The sequence below is a fragment of the Engystomops pustulosus genome, chromosome 11 (genome assembly GCF_040894005.1).
Source record: "Engystomops pustulosus chromosome 11, aEngPut4.maternal, whole genome shotgun sequence".
NCBI lineage: Eukaryota > Metazoa > Chordata > Amphibia > Anura > Leptodactylidae > Engystomops > Engystomops pustulosus.
In genome coordinates, this window is record NC_092421.1 from 41,328,287 (window position 1) to 41,344,829 (window position 16,543).

At 44.4% G+C, this 16,543-nt stretch overlaps 1 protein-coding gene across 2 annotated transcripts in view; it reads right to left on the bottom strand.

Moving 5' to 3' along the window:
- The window catches only part of CDHR1 (cadherin related family member 1), an 88,859-nt gene extending 74,190 nt beyond the window's left edge, over window positions 1-14,669 (bottom strand). The window contains exons 1-2 of one of the 2 annotated variants that reach the window (XM_072129274.1): window positions 14,503-14,668; window positions 13,642-13,737 (exon numbers count right to left, since the gene is read on the bottom strand). In XM_072129274.1, the coding sequence (XP_071985375.1) occupies window positions 13,642-13,737; window positions 14,503-14,566 (160 nt within the window). In that variant the 5' untranslated portion in view covers window positions 14,567-14,668. Of the gene's footprint in view, window positions 1-13,641; window positions 13,738-14,502 lie in introns of both variants that reach the window. The other variant, XM_072129275.1, reaches the window with a different exon arrangement.
- Between the last annotated feature and the right edge of the window lie 1,874 nt (window positions 14,670-16,543).

The window sequence follows — 16,543 nt, forward strand, 5'->3', positions numbered from 1 at the left end:
ACCTGTGCAGGCTGTTTTAGCCATGAAGAATGTGAATAGTCTGACTAAAGTGTGGCACAAAGCCCTTAGTAAATGTGCCCCAATAAGTAAAGTCCTTCAAAACTACACCCTATGTGACTTATAGCTACAGTTAACAGGGCACTTAATAAAAAGAGGGCATTTAAAGAAAATTAATCTGAAAGGTCACCTGAAGCCTTAATAGTTATATAACACTAAGTTATCAAGAACAGCTGAAATACAAAACAAAAGTTATGTCACCAACGTTATCAAAACCAATCCAAAAAATTATTTACCTATATAACTTCAAAAAAACCCAATATACTAAACATGGGAAATTGTGATCAAGAGAAGATAGAGATACTAAATGTTATTTTTTAGCCATGTTTATAGAATGGATACCATCTGGAGTAAGTAGTACCATTGCCGGCAGTGCATTCTTTAGTGTACCCGGCTGCCTGAATGTAGACATGATCCAATCTAAGCTCAATAAAATAAATGTGCAAAAGGCTTCTGGACCAGATGGGTTACAGCCCAATGTTTCTAAATAAAATAGTCCTACTATTCCTATGCCCCTTTAAAAATCGTTTAGATTTAGAAGTTGTGGTGTAACTGGCACAAGGCAAATACGGGTCAATACTCATAAAGGGCTCTTTCAAAAAGTCGCACATTTTTGTGCAAATCTATGGCTGCCCCTGACCAGATGTAGAAATTAGCTGGGGAACTAGATTCAACTTTTGCTTTAAAAGACTCAAATTCACTACAGACCAAACGCTGCATGTATCAATAAAGAAAAACCACTAAGATACACGGACGGAAAAAGCCAGACTTATGACACATGGGCCCCAGAGTCTCTGCTTTCCTTTAAGTGTTTTGTTCAGGGTGATTTCTAGTAAGCAATCAGGGCCTTTTGGGGGGGCTGTAGTTTAGGGCTCACTCTCCTGTTTGTCTTCCTGAACAAAGTTAAAGATCCATACAAAAAATATGTAAATTGTTCCAGATTATAGCACATCAAAAGACTCAAAGGCACTCAAAATAGGCAACAAGGCTTCTTTTCTATATGAACTGAGAATCAGTGCAATAGCCAGCCTTCGGCACTGCAGAGACTGCTGAGGGCTTCAAAAAAGGCCTAGCTGCCTCCTTTCAGCGAAATAATAATAATAATTTATATCATTATATAGAATTTTATTCCCTAACAACCCCTTCCCCTCAGCCCTTTGAATGCCTCCCTTGGTTGAACTTAATGGACGTGTGTCTTTTTCAACCATACTAACAATGTAACATAGAGAGAAATGCACAACTGTAAACTCTTTATGCTCCTGGTTTACATTCCCGCCAGAGCATGCATACAATTAGAAAATTGTATAACTTTTCCTTAAACAAACAGTATGAATTATTTGCTGAAAGTGGACAACCCCTCCAATGGAGCAGAACATTCATGTGCAGCCATCTACTCCATTAGTCTGATGGATCGAAAATGGGTCAAATGGAGGTACGTGGGATCCCATCGGACCCCTCATTTTCGTGATCTGTGGGGGTCTCATCTCATCACTGAGACCCTCACTAATCAGCAAGTTAGGCCGTAACTTTTGTTTGGGGTAAAACCCTTTAAGCCTTGTCTATTGTACATCCACAGTACATGCACCTAAATAAACTTTTAACTGTTCACTTATTGGTAGGTATGTATGCATCGATTAACTAAAAGGAAGTTATATAAAGCTTTGACACACACTGTAACTGACCTCAAACCCTTGAAGATGTTGTTGCATGTTAAACATGTCATGGAGGTCTGGTCATGCATCTGTTTTACAGTCTGCCTGACTGCTGCATTTAAAAGCGGCCTTGAGATACGGAGGGCTAGACTGGTGAATTGCAGTAAAACAGTGAAATCCCGAGACGGACAAATTAAGTTTACAGATACAAAATACAATGTAAATATTTGGAATGTAACAGCACATGCATCTATGCGAACTGAGTAAAATTGTTAAGTAAGGGATTAAAATTATCTTTATTGTGTAAACATCACTAGAGGATTGAGATTTATAGAATTTTCTTTCATGGGAAAACCCATTTAAAGGCCTACTAAATGTTGAAGTACATAATACTTTATCAACTATCAAGCACATTGGATTAGGGATTATGATTTTGACTGTCTTAAGACCTGGACAGCTTACACCCATCATGATCTCATTTGTATACCACTGGGTCACTAGAACAGGAATTTATACAAGGCTTTTCATTCGCTGTTACAATGAGCAGAGCAGATCTCCCCTCCCCCTAGTTTGGGTTGGAGGGGAGGGGAGTTTGGGTTTGGCCATGCGACCCGGATGTATTGCTGGATTGGTGGATGAACAGCCAGGGAAATCAGGGAAATTGACACCCCTAGCCATGGCCATCGCTAGTAGCAAGGGTAATCAATTTGTTGGCTTGGCTGTTCATCTGCCAATCTGGTAAACCGGAACTGAAACTAAGGGTTCTCTCATCTCTACCCTCTGTTTATTGTCCTTGCTCCATGCACTGCAGAAGCACACGGGCCCACATTTGTCAGAAAATAGTGCAAACTGCACTGTGTGCAGTTTGACTGTGTGCCGTGCGCCAGATTCATGAAATGTGTTTCATTTTCTTCATGAATCTGTCGCTCCCTGCACTGCTCCGATAGAGTGCACCAACTTTTCTTGGTGCACCTTTAATATTGATAGTGTCAAAAACTGCTTGATAAATGTGTCGCGCGGACCGACTGAGCACCAGAACGCCCTTTTATGTATAGAATTTCGGCAGATTGGGAATAGGGCAGCTGCAACACAAATTTGTTTTGGACACTATATAAATACATTTGCAAGCAATGGCTTTAATAAATCTGGGCCACAGTGTTTCCACAGTGTGAGCCACTTTCTAGACTTCAGTTTCCTCTTTTTCCTCCCTCCAGTTCTAACCATACAGAGGCACAAACTGGCAACTATGGGAAGATGTGACCTTGTATTATCTCACAGTGTAAACAGTTAAATCTATATAGTACTAACACATCTAATTTCATCCAGTGCCCCAAGGTGCAAACATGATCTGTGATTGCTGTCATTGAGTGTTTATGAATGTATTAACATTTCCTTACACCCATATTTGGTGTTGCTCTTTAGCCACATTCACACTGCTGTATATACTCAGAGAACTCGTGCATCAGATTAATCGAAAGGCCTCCATTAAGCAAAACAGAAGACAAAACCAGATCTCTATTGGGCTGGTACATAACCATAAGATTAAAATATTTAATAATATGTTGTTTTTGTTGTTTAACCTGGAAGACATCCACCATTGTACAAAAAGTATAAAATAACATAACAGTGTAAATAAATCTTAAGATATAGAAATGTTCTTGATCTTTGTGTTTTAAAAGCATACATTCTTTGCTGTGTTCTTTACACACAATTGTTATTTTCTGTATTTTAAACAAAGATTAGATACACCCAATGCACAATATAGCGGCTAAGGCGTATCCCTCAAGAATTTTCACCCAGCTCACTCACTTCACTTAATGCCAAATCTACTTTCTAATAGACAGGGGGATTTATTACTGACAGACTTGCCAGATTTCAGGATAAAAAAACCACATGCTGTGCTCTAAAAGCCATGTTTAGAGATGAGCGAACATGCTCGTCCGAGCTTGATGCTCGGTCGAGCATTAGGGTACTCGAAACTGCTCGTTACTCGGACGAATACTTCGCCCGCTCGAGAAAATGGCAGCTCCCGCCGTTTTGCTTTTTGGCGGCCAGAAACAGAGCCAATCACAAGCCAGGAGACTCTGCACTCCACCCAGCATGACGTGGTACCCTTACACGTCGATAGCAGTGGTTGGCTGGCCAGATCAGGTGACCCTGGGATAGACTAGCCGCTGGCCGCGCTGCTCGGATCATTCTGTCTCTGGATGCCGCTAGGGAGAGAGCTGCTGCTGGTCAGGGAAAGCGTTAGGGTGTTCTATTAGCTTACTGTTAGGCAGGAGTGATTCTCAAAGAACCCAACAGCCCTTCTTAGGGCTACAATAACGTTCTACTTTTTTTATTTTAATTTGCATCTTTTACCATTTTGTGAGGAATTAGCAGGGGGACTTGCTACCGTTGTGTTTAGCTCTTAGTGGCACACATATCCATAGCAAAGGCCGAAGTGGCAAAATTCAGTAGGGGTTGGATTTCTATTAGGCAATAACTCAGTGTCATCTCATCTGGCATAGTAGTGTGCTTCCTTTGATACTTGGCTAGAAAATAGCCATAGGAGAATACAAACAGCTTCTTGAAGCCTACAGTAGCGTTCTATATATTTGATTTCTGGTTGATCTGCTGGTGGCTGTAGTTTCTGCAGTGCATGTACTTGCCAATTCTGAGCAATTTGTAGTGAGACTTGCGACCGCTGTGTTCTGCGCTTAGTGGCGCACATATCCATAGCAAAGGCCGAAGTGGCAAAATTCAGTAGGGGTTGGATTTCTATTAGGCAATAACTCAGTGTCATCTCATCTGGCATAGTAGTGTGCTTCCTTTGATACTTGGCTAGAAAATAGCCATAGGAGAATACAAACAGCTTCTTGAAGCCTACAGTAGCGTTCTATATATTTGATTTCTGGTTGATCTGCTGGTGGCTGTAGTTTCTGCAGTGCATGTACTTGCCAATTCTGAGCAATTTGTAGTGAGACTTGCGACCGCTGTGTTCTGCGCTTAGTGGCGCACATATCCATAGCAAAGGCCGAAGTGGCAAAATTCAGTAGGGGTTGGATTTCTATTAGGCAATAACTCAGTGTCATCTCATCTGGCATAGTAGTGTGCTTCCTTTGATACTTGGCTAGAAAATAGCCATAGGAGAATACAAACAGCTTCTTGAAGCCTACAGTAGCGTTCTATATATTTGATTTCTGGTTGATCTGCTGGTGGCTGTAGTTTCTGCAGTGCATGTACTTGCCAATTCTGAGCAATTTGTAGTGAGACTTGCGACCGCTGTGTTCTGCGCTTAGTGGCGCACATATCCATAGCAAAGGCCGAAGTGGCAAAATTCAGTAGGGGTTGGATTTCTATTAGGCAATAACTCAGTGTCATCTCATCTGGCATAGTAGTGTGCTTCCTTTGATACTTGGCTAGAAAATAGCCATAGGAGAATACAAACAGCTTCTTGAAGCCTACAGTAGCGTTCTATATATTTGATTTCTGGTTGATCTGCTGGTGGCTGTAGTTTCTGCAGTGCATGTACTTGCCAATTCTGAGCAATTTGTAGTGAGACTTGCGACCGCTGTGTTCTGCGCTTAGTGGCGCACATATCCATAGCAAAGGCCGAAGTGGCAAAATTCAGTAGGGGTTGGATTTCTATTAGGCAATAACTCAGTGTCATCTCATCTGGCATAGTAGTGTGCTTCCTTTGATACTTGGCTAGAAAATAGCCATAGGAGAATACAAACAGCTTCTTGAAGCCTACAGTAGCGTTCTATATATTTGATTTCTGGTTGATCTGCTGGTGGCTGTAGTTTCTGCAGTGCATGTACTTGCCAATTCTGAGCAATTTGTAGTGAGACTTGCGACCGCTGTGTTCTGCGCTTAGTGGCGCACATATCCATAGCAAAGGCCGAAGTGGCAAAATTCAGTAGGGGTTGGATTTCTATTAGGCAATAACTCAGTGTCATCTCATCTGGCATAGTAGTGTGCTTCCTTTGATACTTGGCTAGAAAATAGCCATAGGAGAATACAAACAGCTTCTTGAAGCCTACAGTAGCGTTCTATATATTTGATTTCTGGTTGATCTGCTGGTGGCTGTAGTTTCTGCAGTGCATGTACTTGCCAATTCTGAGCAATTTGTAGTGAGACTTGCGACCGCTGTGTTCTGCGCTTAGTGGCGCACATATCCATAGCAAAGGCCGAAGTGGCAAAATTCAGTAGGGGTTGGATTTCTATTAGGCAATAACTCAGTGTCATCTCATCTGGCATAGTAGTGTGCTTCCTTTGATACTTGGCTAGAAAATAGCCATAGGAGAATACAAACAGCTTCTTGAAGCCTACAGTAGCGTTCTATATATTTGATTTCTGGTTGATCTGCTGGTGGCTGTAGTTTCTGCAGTGCATGTACTTGCCAATTCTGAGCAATTTGTAGTGAGACTTGCGACCGCTGTGTTCTGCGCTTAGTGGCGCACATATCCATAGCAAAGGCCGAAGTGGCAAAATTCAGTAGGGGTTGGATTTCTATTAGGCAATAACTCAGTGTCATCTCATCTGGCATAGTAGTGTGCTTCCTTTGATACTTGGCTAGAAAATAGCCATAGGAGAATACAAACAGCTTCTTGAAGCCTACAGTAGCGTTCTATATATTTGATTTCTGGTTGATCTGCTGGTGGCTGTAGTTTCTGCAGTGCATGTACTTGCCAATTCTGAGCAATTTGTAGTGAGACTTGCGACCGCTGTGTTCTGCGCTTAGTGGCGCACATATCCATAGCAAAGGCCGAAGTGGCAAAATTCAGTAGGGGTTGGATTTCTATTAGGCAATAACTCAGTGTCATCTCATCTGGCATAGTAGTGTGCTTCCTTTGATACTTGGCTAGAAAATAGCCATAGCAATAGGATAGGATTGTTTGGTTTTAAAAACTCAAAAAAAAACAAAAAACACAAAAAAAAAAAAAAAACACAAAAAAACACCAAAAAAAACAAAAAGAAGTAAAAAAAAAAAAAAAGTTATAACTCTCATTTTAAAAATGTTTAACCCGAGGGCTAGGGGTAGAGGACGAGGGCGGGGACGTGGGCGTCCAACTACTGCAGGGGTCAGAGGCCGTGGTCCTGGGGCGGGGTGAGACACCACCTGCTGATGAGGGAGCAGGGGAACGCCGCAGAGCTACACTCCCTAGGTTCATGTCTGAAGTTACTGGGACTCGTGGTAGAGCACTGTTGAGGCCAGAACAGTGCGAACAGGTGATGTCGTGGATTGCTGACAATGCTTCGAGCAATTTGTCCACCACCAGTCAGTCTTCCACGCAGTCCACCCATGTCACCGAAATCCCCACTCCTCCAGCTCCTGCACCTCAGCCTCCTCCCCCCCAGTCTGCCCCCTCCCAGGAAAATTTGGCATTTGAACCGGCATACTCTGAGGAACTGTTTTCTGGACCCTTCCCACAGTCACAAACCACTTGTCCGGTTGCTGCTGAGCAATTTTCCGATGCCCAGGTTTTCCACCAGTCACAGTCTGTGGGTGATGATGACCTTCTTGACGTAGTGGAAGTGTGTAAAGAGGTGTCCGATGATGAGGAGACACGGTTGTCAGACAGTGGGGAAGTTGTTGTCAGGGCAGGAAGTCCGAGGGGGGAGCAGACTGAGGGATCGGAGGATGATGAGGTGACAGACCCAAGCTGGGTTGAGAGGCCGGGTGAACACAGTGCTTCTGAGACGGAGGAGAGTCCTCGACCTGAACAGGTTGGAAGAGGCAGTGGTGGGGCCAGACGGAGAGGCAGGGCCAGAGCTGGTGCATCAGCGCCACTGTCAACTAGTGAAGCTCCCGTGGTGAGGGCTCTTGCAGCGAGGGCTAGATCTTCAGAAGTGTGGAGGTTCTTTAAGGAAACACCGGATGACCGACGGACTGTGGTGTGCAACATTTGCCAAACCAGGCTCAGCAGGGGTTCCACCACTACTAGCTTAACTACCACCAGTATGCGCAGGCATATGAATGCTAAGCACCCCACTCAGTGGCAACAAGCCCGTTCACCTCCGGCCGTGCACACCACTGCTCCTTCCCCTGTGTCAGCTGCTAGTCAGCCCCCTGCCCAGGACCCTGGCACAAAAACCCCATCGTCGCCTCCACGATCCTCCACAGCATCCACCAGCGTTCAGCTCTCCATACCCCAGACGCTGGAGCGGAAACGCAAATATAGTGCAACCCACCCGCACGCCCAAGCCCTTAATGTGCACATCTCCAGATTGCTTAGCCTGGAGATGCTGCCCTATAGGCTAGTAGAGACCGAGGCCTTTCGCAACCTCATGGCGGCGGCCGCCCCTCGGTATTCGGTCCCCAGCCGCCACTACTTTTCCCGATGTGCCGTCCCAGCCCTGCACCAGCACGTGTCAGACAACATCATCCGTGCCCTGACCAACGCCGTTTCTGACAAGGTCCACCTGACCACGGACACGTGGACGAGTGCTGCCGGGCAGGGCCACTATATATCGCTGACGGCACATTGGGTTAACTTGGTGGAGGCTGGGACCGAGTCTGACCCTGGGGCTGCTCATATACTGCCGACGCCGAGGATTGCGGGGCCTACCTCGGTCCAGGTGTTTCAGGCCTACTATGCCTCCTCCTCCTCCCACCCCTCCTCCACCTCCTCCTCCGAACTACCATCCGTGGGCACGGCGCCATCAGTCGGTAGCTCTAGGCACAGCAGCAGTGCCGTCGCTAAGCGACAGCAGGCGGTGCTCAAACTGCTGAGCCTAGGCGACAAAAGGCACACCGCCCAAGAGCTATTACAGGGCATCACGGCGCAGACTGATCTGTGGCTGGCACCGCTGAACCTCAAGCCGGGAATGGTTGTGTGTGACAACGGCCGTAACCTGGTGGCGGCTCTGCAACTCGGCAGACTGACACATGTGCCATGCCTGGCCCATGTGTTAAATCTGATAGTGCAGCGTTTCCTCAAGACATACCCCAATCTGTCTGATTTGCTCGCGAAGGTGCGCCGCATCTGTGCGCATTTCAGGAAGTCCAGCCCAGATGCTGCCACTCTCAGGGCAGCGCAGCGCCGCCTCCAACTGCCCGCTCACCGACTGTTGTGCGACGTGCCCACGAGGTGGAATTCAACACTGACCATGTTATCCAGAGTTTACCAGCAGCGCAGAGCGATTGTAGACTGCCAGATGTCAACTTCCACCAGAACTGGTAGTCAGGTCAGTCAGCTTCCTCAAGTCTACAATGAGGAGTGGACGTGGATGTCTGATATCTGTCAGGTGCTGAGTAACTTTGAGGAGTCAACACAGATGGTCAGTGGCGATGCCGCCATCATCAGCCTCACCATCGCGCTGCTTGGCCTGTTGAAAAACTCTCTGGTCAGCATGAAGTCGGAAGCTTTGCGCTCGTCACAAGAGACGGGGGAAGAATATTCCCTTGTTGATAGCCAAAGCACCCTGAGGTCTGTTTCTCAGCGCATATCGGAGGAGGTGGAGGTGGAGGAGGATGAGGAGGAAGAGGAGGAGAATGTTGGCGAGACACAAGAGGGGACCATTGTTGAGTCCTTCACTGTTCAGCGTGTATGGGCAGAAGAAGAGGAGTTGGAGGAGTTGGAGGAGGAGGAAATGGACAGTCAGGCCAGTGAGGGGAGTGAATTCTTACGCGTTGGTACTCTGGCGCATATGGCAGATTTCATGCTAGGCTGCCTATCCCGTGACCCTCGCGTTCAAAGAATTTATTCCAGCACCGATTACTGGGTGTTCACTCTCCTGGACCCACGGTACAAGCAAAATCTTCCCACTCTCATCCCTGGAGAGGAAAGGAGTGTGAGAATGCATGAATACCAGCAGGCCCTGGTGCACAAGCTGAAACAGTATTTCCCTTCTGACAGCGCTAGCGGCAGAGTGCGTAATTCTGCGGGACAAGTAGCGAGGGAGAGTAGGCGAGCAGGCAGCTTGTCCAGCACTGGCAAGGGTACGCTTTACAAGGCTTTTGCCAGCTTTATGTCACCCCAGCAAGACACTGTCACCTGTCCCCAGTCTCGGCAGAGTAGGGCTGATCTTTACAGAAAGATGGTGAGGGAGTACGTAGCTGACCATACCATCGTCCTAAATGATCACACAGCTCCCTACAACTACTGGGTTTCAAAGCTGGACATGTGGCACGAACTGGCGCTGTACGCCTTGGAGGTTCTTGCCTGCCCTGCCGCTAGCGTCTTGTCCGAGCGGGTTTTCAGTGCAGCTGGTGGCATCATCACCGATAAGCGTACACGCCTGTCGACTGACAGCGCTGACAGGCTGACGCTTATTAAAATGAATAAAGGCTGGATTTCTCAGAATTTCCAATCTCCACCAGGTGAAGGAAGCTCAACCTGAATAATTGATCCACTCCTCCTCCTCCTCCTCATTTTCCTCCTTCTCCTCCTCTTTGTACAGTAAAGCAGAGGAAAATGGCTATTTTTTGACAGGGCCCACTGGCTCTTGCTATAGTACTTCATGCATTTAATTTTTCTGGAGGGCCACCTACCCGGTCCTCTGTTTGAAACAATTTTTGTGAGTGCCACATACAGGCACTCAATCTATTCCATTTTTCTGCAGGGCCACCTACCCGGTCCTCTGTTTTAAAAAATTTTTGGGACTGCCACATACAGGCACTCAATCTATTCCATTTTACTGCAGGGCCACCTACCTGCTCCTCTGGTTTGAACAATTTTTGGGACTGCCACATACAGGCACTCAATCTATTCCATTTTACTGGAGGGCCACCTACCTGCTCCTCTGGTTTGAAACATTTTTGGGACTGCCACATACAGGCACTCAATCTATTCCATTTTACTGCAGGGCCACCTACCTGCTCCTCTGGTTTGAACAATTTTTGGGACTGCCACATACAGGCACTCAATCTATTCCATTTTACTGCAGGGCCACCTACCTGCTCCTCTGGTTTGAACAATTTTTGGGACTGCCACATACAGGCACTCAATCTATTCCATTTTACTGGAGGGCCACCTACCTGCTCCTCTGGTTTGAAACATTTTTGGGACTGCCACATACAGGCACTCAATCTATTCCATTTTACTGCAGGGCCACCTACCTGCTCCTCTGGTTTGAACAATTTTTGGGACTGCCACATACAGGCACTCAATCTATTCCATTTTACTGCAGGGCCACCTACCTGCTCCTCTGGTTTGAACAATTTTTGGGACTGCCACATACAGGCACTCAATCTATTCCATTTTACTGGAGGGCCACCTACCTGCTCCTCTGGTTTGAAACATTTTTGGGACTGCCACATACAGGCACTCAATCTATTCCATTTTACTGCAGGGCCACCTACCTGCTCCTCTGGTTTGAACAATTTTTGGGACTGCCACATACAGGCACTCAATCTATTCCATTTTACTGCAGGGCCACCTACCTGCTCCTCTGGTTTGAACAATTTTTGGGACTGCCACATACAGGCACTCAATCTATTCCATTTTACTGGAGGGCCACCTACCTGCTCCTCTGGTTTGAAACATTTTTGGGACTGCCACATACAGGCACTCAATCTATCCCATTTTACTGGAGGGCCACCTACCTGCTCCTCTGGTTTGAAAAATGTTTGGGACTGCCACATACAGGCACTATCCAAATTAGCAGCCTCCATAGCAGCCTCCACACGTTGTCTCCATTGCTACCTCCAAAAGTCGTCCATATAGCTGCCTCCATACATCGTCCCTTTATCAAACGAGGTGTGTCAGGCAGAAATTTGGGTTGTTTTCATGGATTCCACATCAAAGTTGTTAACTTTGTCGCCACCCTGCTGTGTTATCCACAAAATATACTGGCAAACTTTTACCATTTAGGGATATTATTTCAGCGCTTCTTGCGCATCTGTTTACATTCCCCTCACCCGGCATATCCTAAACTTATAAGAACGCTACTACACTTGATCTTATACAAAAGGTTCTTAGAAGTGCTGTTTGGGGAGTAGCCTAGAGACAGGGGCTTGGATTGGCGAAAGCTCGCCTGGCAGCGGAACGCCAGCTCCATGCGCATCATGCGCTTCTTGCGCATCTGTTTACATTCCCCTCACCCGCCATATCCCAAACTTATAAGAACGCTACTACACTTAACTTGGTGCAGGCTGGGACCGAGTCTGACCCTGGGGCTGGTCATATACTGCCGACGCAGAGAATTGCGGGGCCTACCTCGGTCCAGGTCTCAAAGGCCTACTATACCTCCTCCCACCCCTCCTCCACCTCCTCCTCCTCCGAATTACCATCCGTGGGCATGGCGCCATCAGTCGGTAGCTCTAGGCACAGCAGCAGTGCCGTCGCTAAGCGACAGCAGGCGGTGCTGAAACTGCTGAGCCTAGGCGATAAAAGGCACACCGCCCAAGAGCTATTACAGGGCATTCCACATCAAAGTTGTTAACTTTGTCGCCACCCTGCTGTGTAATCCCCAAAATATACTTGCAAACTTTTACCATTTAGGGATATTATTTCAGCGCTTCTTGCGCATCTGTTTACATTCCCCTCACCCGCCATATCCTAAACTTATAAGAACGCTACTACACTTGATCTTATACAAAAGGTTCTTAGAAGTGCTGTTTGGGGAGTAGCCTATAGACAGGGGCTTGGATTGGCGAAAGCTCGCCTGGCAGCGGAGCGCCAGCTCCATGCCAAGATCCAACTAACATAGTTTTAACTGCAGCACCTTTAATCTACTACTAGTTCACTGCCTCCATACATGGTCCCCTTATCAAACGAGCTGTGTCAGGCAGAATTTTGGGTTGTTTTCATGGCTTCCATGTTAACTTTGTCGCCACCCTGCTGTGTAATCCACAAAATATACTGGCAAACTTTTATCATGTACCGATATTATTTGAGCGCTTCTTGCTCACCTCCTTTGGTTCCTCTCTGCCACCCATTGGTTTGAAGCCTGAGTCCATTTAGGGTATGTCGCCATGACACTCTCTAGCCTGCTGCCGCTGCCTCTGCATGCCGTCCCCTATAGTGTCAGGGTCAATTATTGGATGTTTTAGATGCTATCTAGCTTCATTCTGTCACTCTGTCATGGCCATGCTGTTGCCCATAATTTTGGCATAATGGTGCGATTATGCAGCCTCAGAGGCATCCATGCATGCTGCCCCTGCTGTTTCCTGTCCATTTCCGTGGTGTTTCCATCCTTTTCTGAGGTTCCCAGGTGTTTGGCCAAGCTTCCCTGTGCAGAGCCTTGGTCCCCTTGAAAAATGCTCGAGTCTCCCATTGACTTCAATGGGGTTCGTTATTCGAGACGAGCACTCGAGCATCGGGAAAAGTTCGTCTCGAATAACGAGTACCCGAGCATTTTAGTGTTCGCTCATCTCTAGCCATGTTACATTGTGTAAATGATATTCTGTCACCTAAGCTGACAATTTTCTAACCTGTAATGGAGAATTTAGTCCACGTATAAAAGTTAGATATTATAGATATTATGGTGTATAATACCATTTACTGATGTATTTCACTTTATGCTAAAAGTATAGACAAATAAGGAAACAACGACCTTCTTGCCATCCAAATGCATATTATCTATATTCTTCCAAGAACATCAGGTAGAAATGTTACTGTACATTGCAGAAAATATGAATATTGTGGCCGGGAAAATTTCACCAAATGATGTCTGAAATGTATACAATATATTATGATATTTTGTTTATTAACAGTTTATGTTATCTATGGTAGGTTTAAGACTATCACTGGGACCTTCACCTCATGTAAGAATGAGTTTCCCATGTTTGTTGTTTGAAATTCTCTATGCCAATAGATATGAATAAAAAATAATACATGCAATACCCCCCCCTCCAAAAAAAAAATTAAATATATAACTTAGGGGGAAAAAAAATCAAAATATTGTGTTTTCACAACTTGCAGTATTGCCACTCACAGTCAACTGTTTTTACTTTAACAATGAAGAACAGAAAACAAGAAAATGGTTAAAACACATTACTGACCGACTGGAGTGTCTTCAGACAGGCTCAAGAGAGCCATATTCCCGTTGATGCTCCCAGGAACATTGTCAAAAAAATAGGGGGCATAATTGGTTTGCACTGCAAAACATAAAAACATTGATCTATTTATACGCTTAACGTAATAAACATTAACATGCTATAGACTGGCCACCAAGTGAATTATTGGAAATAGGGCCAATGTTCCTTTGACTTCATTGTCAAAGTAGTCAATGGGACTATATTGTGTTTACATTATATATATATATATATATATATATATATATATATACTTCATATAGCAGGGTCAAACTTCCTTACACACATTTTTTGTACAATTTAGAGCTATGATAACCCATTGATAGATTGTCGCTAGGCAGTATATGAGACCAGAAGGCATTGAATAACAGAAAATGAATTCACATTATGTATTAACAACATTGCTTCTTAACACGTTTGTGTGTAGGTGAAAATGGTTTAACTCCTTTATTGCCAGGCTGAAGCTATTTCTGTGAGAAAGTTAAACCAATTCTGGAATTATCAGAAAAGGTAGAAAGTAAATTTTAAATGCAATATATGTATATATTCAGTTATTTTAGTACAATGATATTTTGTATATATTGTAACATCACATATTATGATCCAAAGCTGAAAGTGTTTCTGTCACAGACCTATTTGGCTGGTACTGACTTTCTCAATTCCTTAAAAACAAAATTTTAGAATAAACTGACCCACAGAAGAGACCCCTCAATACTAACAGACTAAATCCCCTCCCATGTGCCTGGTCGATAAGACGGATTATCTTTCCTGTTTTGCGAGCGTCTCTGCTTTTCTTTTACATGTTAGAAATAAGGTAATTTCACTTACCTGCTAGGCAAATATGAAGAAGAGACAAAAGAGAAGATGTTGTAATGTGCCAGACATTCTTCATTGCCAAGGGCAGAACTGTCACTTTATATCCTTGCTATGATTTTTTATTAAAGATCTGCAATGGTTGGTGCCATTCAGGACACTGTAAGGACTCTCAATGCAAGGGGAGGTAACAGATGCTAAGATGCTAATCCGATGACACGTCTTATTTTTCTCCTGCCTACTATCTAATTAGACCAATTAACTTGCAAAGAACTGAGGGAATTCTTTTTTCCTATCTAACTAAAGAAACGGCTCAATTTAAAGTTTGAGAGTAAATGGTTCTACATGGATACGAGTTAATAATAGGGCACCAATAAAATATTGAGACCAGGGGAAGTAAGATTTGTACAAAAGTTTTATTTCTTTACGATACAAAAGAAGAATTTTATAGTTGCTCTGAATCCCTTTTTACATTAAAAACATAAAGGGTTATATGTCATAAGACAAGGCTCAATTAAATCAGTGTTGCAAGCACTTTGTGGTGATAGGGCACGGAGGCGAATGTATGGAGGCATGGGGCAGGGTGGGTGGAGGCTTTGGTCTTAAGTTATTAAGGTCTCTATCTAAACGGGGACTACTCCTGCTTTTTAGACCAGGTTTGACTTGGTCTCAACAAGTCAAACCTGGCAGAAATCAGCAGAGATCGTAGGTCAGTTGTCAGAGTCTCTTAGTAAATATGTCAGTGAGCATGCTTATGGGGGAACAACAATGGCTGGCATTTAAAATGCCATTTTTGGTAAACCCCCCTCCATTGTGATGGATGGTCTTAAGTCAGTGATTGGCTTAACCTGTGACCTAACAATATAGACACGACACCTCAGAAAAAAGGCAAACAAATTCTGTAGAGAAAGCAGCAGGTCTTTTGTGGCCTGTGTATTGGTGTTAATGTTTTCAATTTCCACATTTCAAATACCTTATCTTTATTTTGGGGTATGTGCTTGTTTTCTGCTGGATCATTTGTACTGTTCTTCCAATGTCAAATTTAGCAAAGTGAGCAATAAATCAAAAATTCAGTTAAAAGCCCCAAAAAACTATATTTTCAATAAAAACTGTAAAAAATCGTGTTTCAAATTACACAACACAGTCAGTGTGCCACTGCACAAGCTAGACTGACCGCTGTAGAGGGGCCCCTGCTCTCAAAGTCAGCTGGGTACTTGACCCTGTCTATTCCTGACATATAATTTGCAGGAAATAAAGGAACTGTGAGACCACCATTTAAATTAACATATGCCTACCACCCCTGATAAGTCTGGCCACATTACCAGACAAAAATGTATGGCAGCATTCCTACACTACTTATAGGGAAAGTTTGTGCCCCGATACCTACCTTGTAAGGGTAGAAGTTCTATTATCCATATTTTTCGGACTATAAGGCAAACCATCAATAAATGGCTGCTAAAATGTCCAGGTTCATATATAAGGCACACCGGGTTTTAAGGATGAATGACCAGCAGGTGGCAGACCTGTGCACAGTTAAAGGCAGCTATTGTCTATAAGTACAGTTCATATATAAGGGACACTGGACTATAAGGCGCACCTTTGATTTCTGAGAATAGGGATAGGGTCAGTTGTAGGCTGTAACATGAGTGAACTAAACACAAGTGGGGGAGATTTATTAAAACTGTCGGTGAATAGACCAGCGCGGAGTCTGATTCCACAGTTCTATTTTGCGCCAGATAAATCATGCTGGATGAATTATCTGGAGCATTTTAAGACTGTGTTGTTGGACTATTAGTTGGTGTAGTTCACCAAGGAATTTTTCTGGAACCCAAAAAAAATTTTCTAGCCATGTCCCATTTTCCCCTTACCACCCCCATTTTTCAGACAAGTCAGAAAACTTTCCAAAAATGGTCTAAGAACCATAATAAGTGTGGTACGCTATATTACAGTAATGATTACACCAGAATTTTGTTGGAGAAAGGCTGATGTATCTCTCCCTTAAAGGGCAATTTAATATGGTTTACCAACCCAATTCCAACAATCTGGTGCACATAAA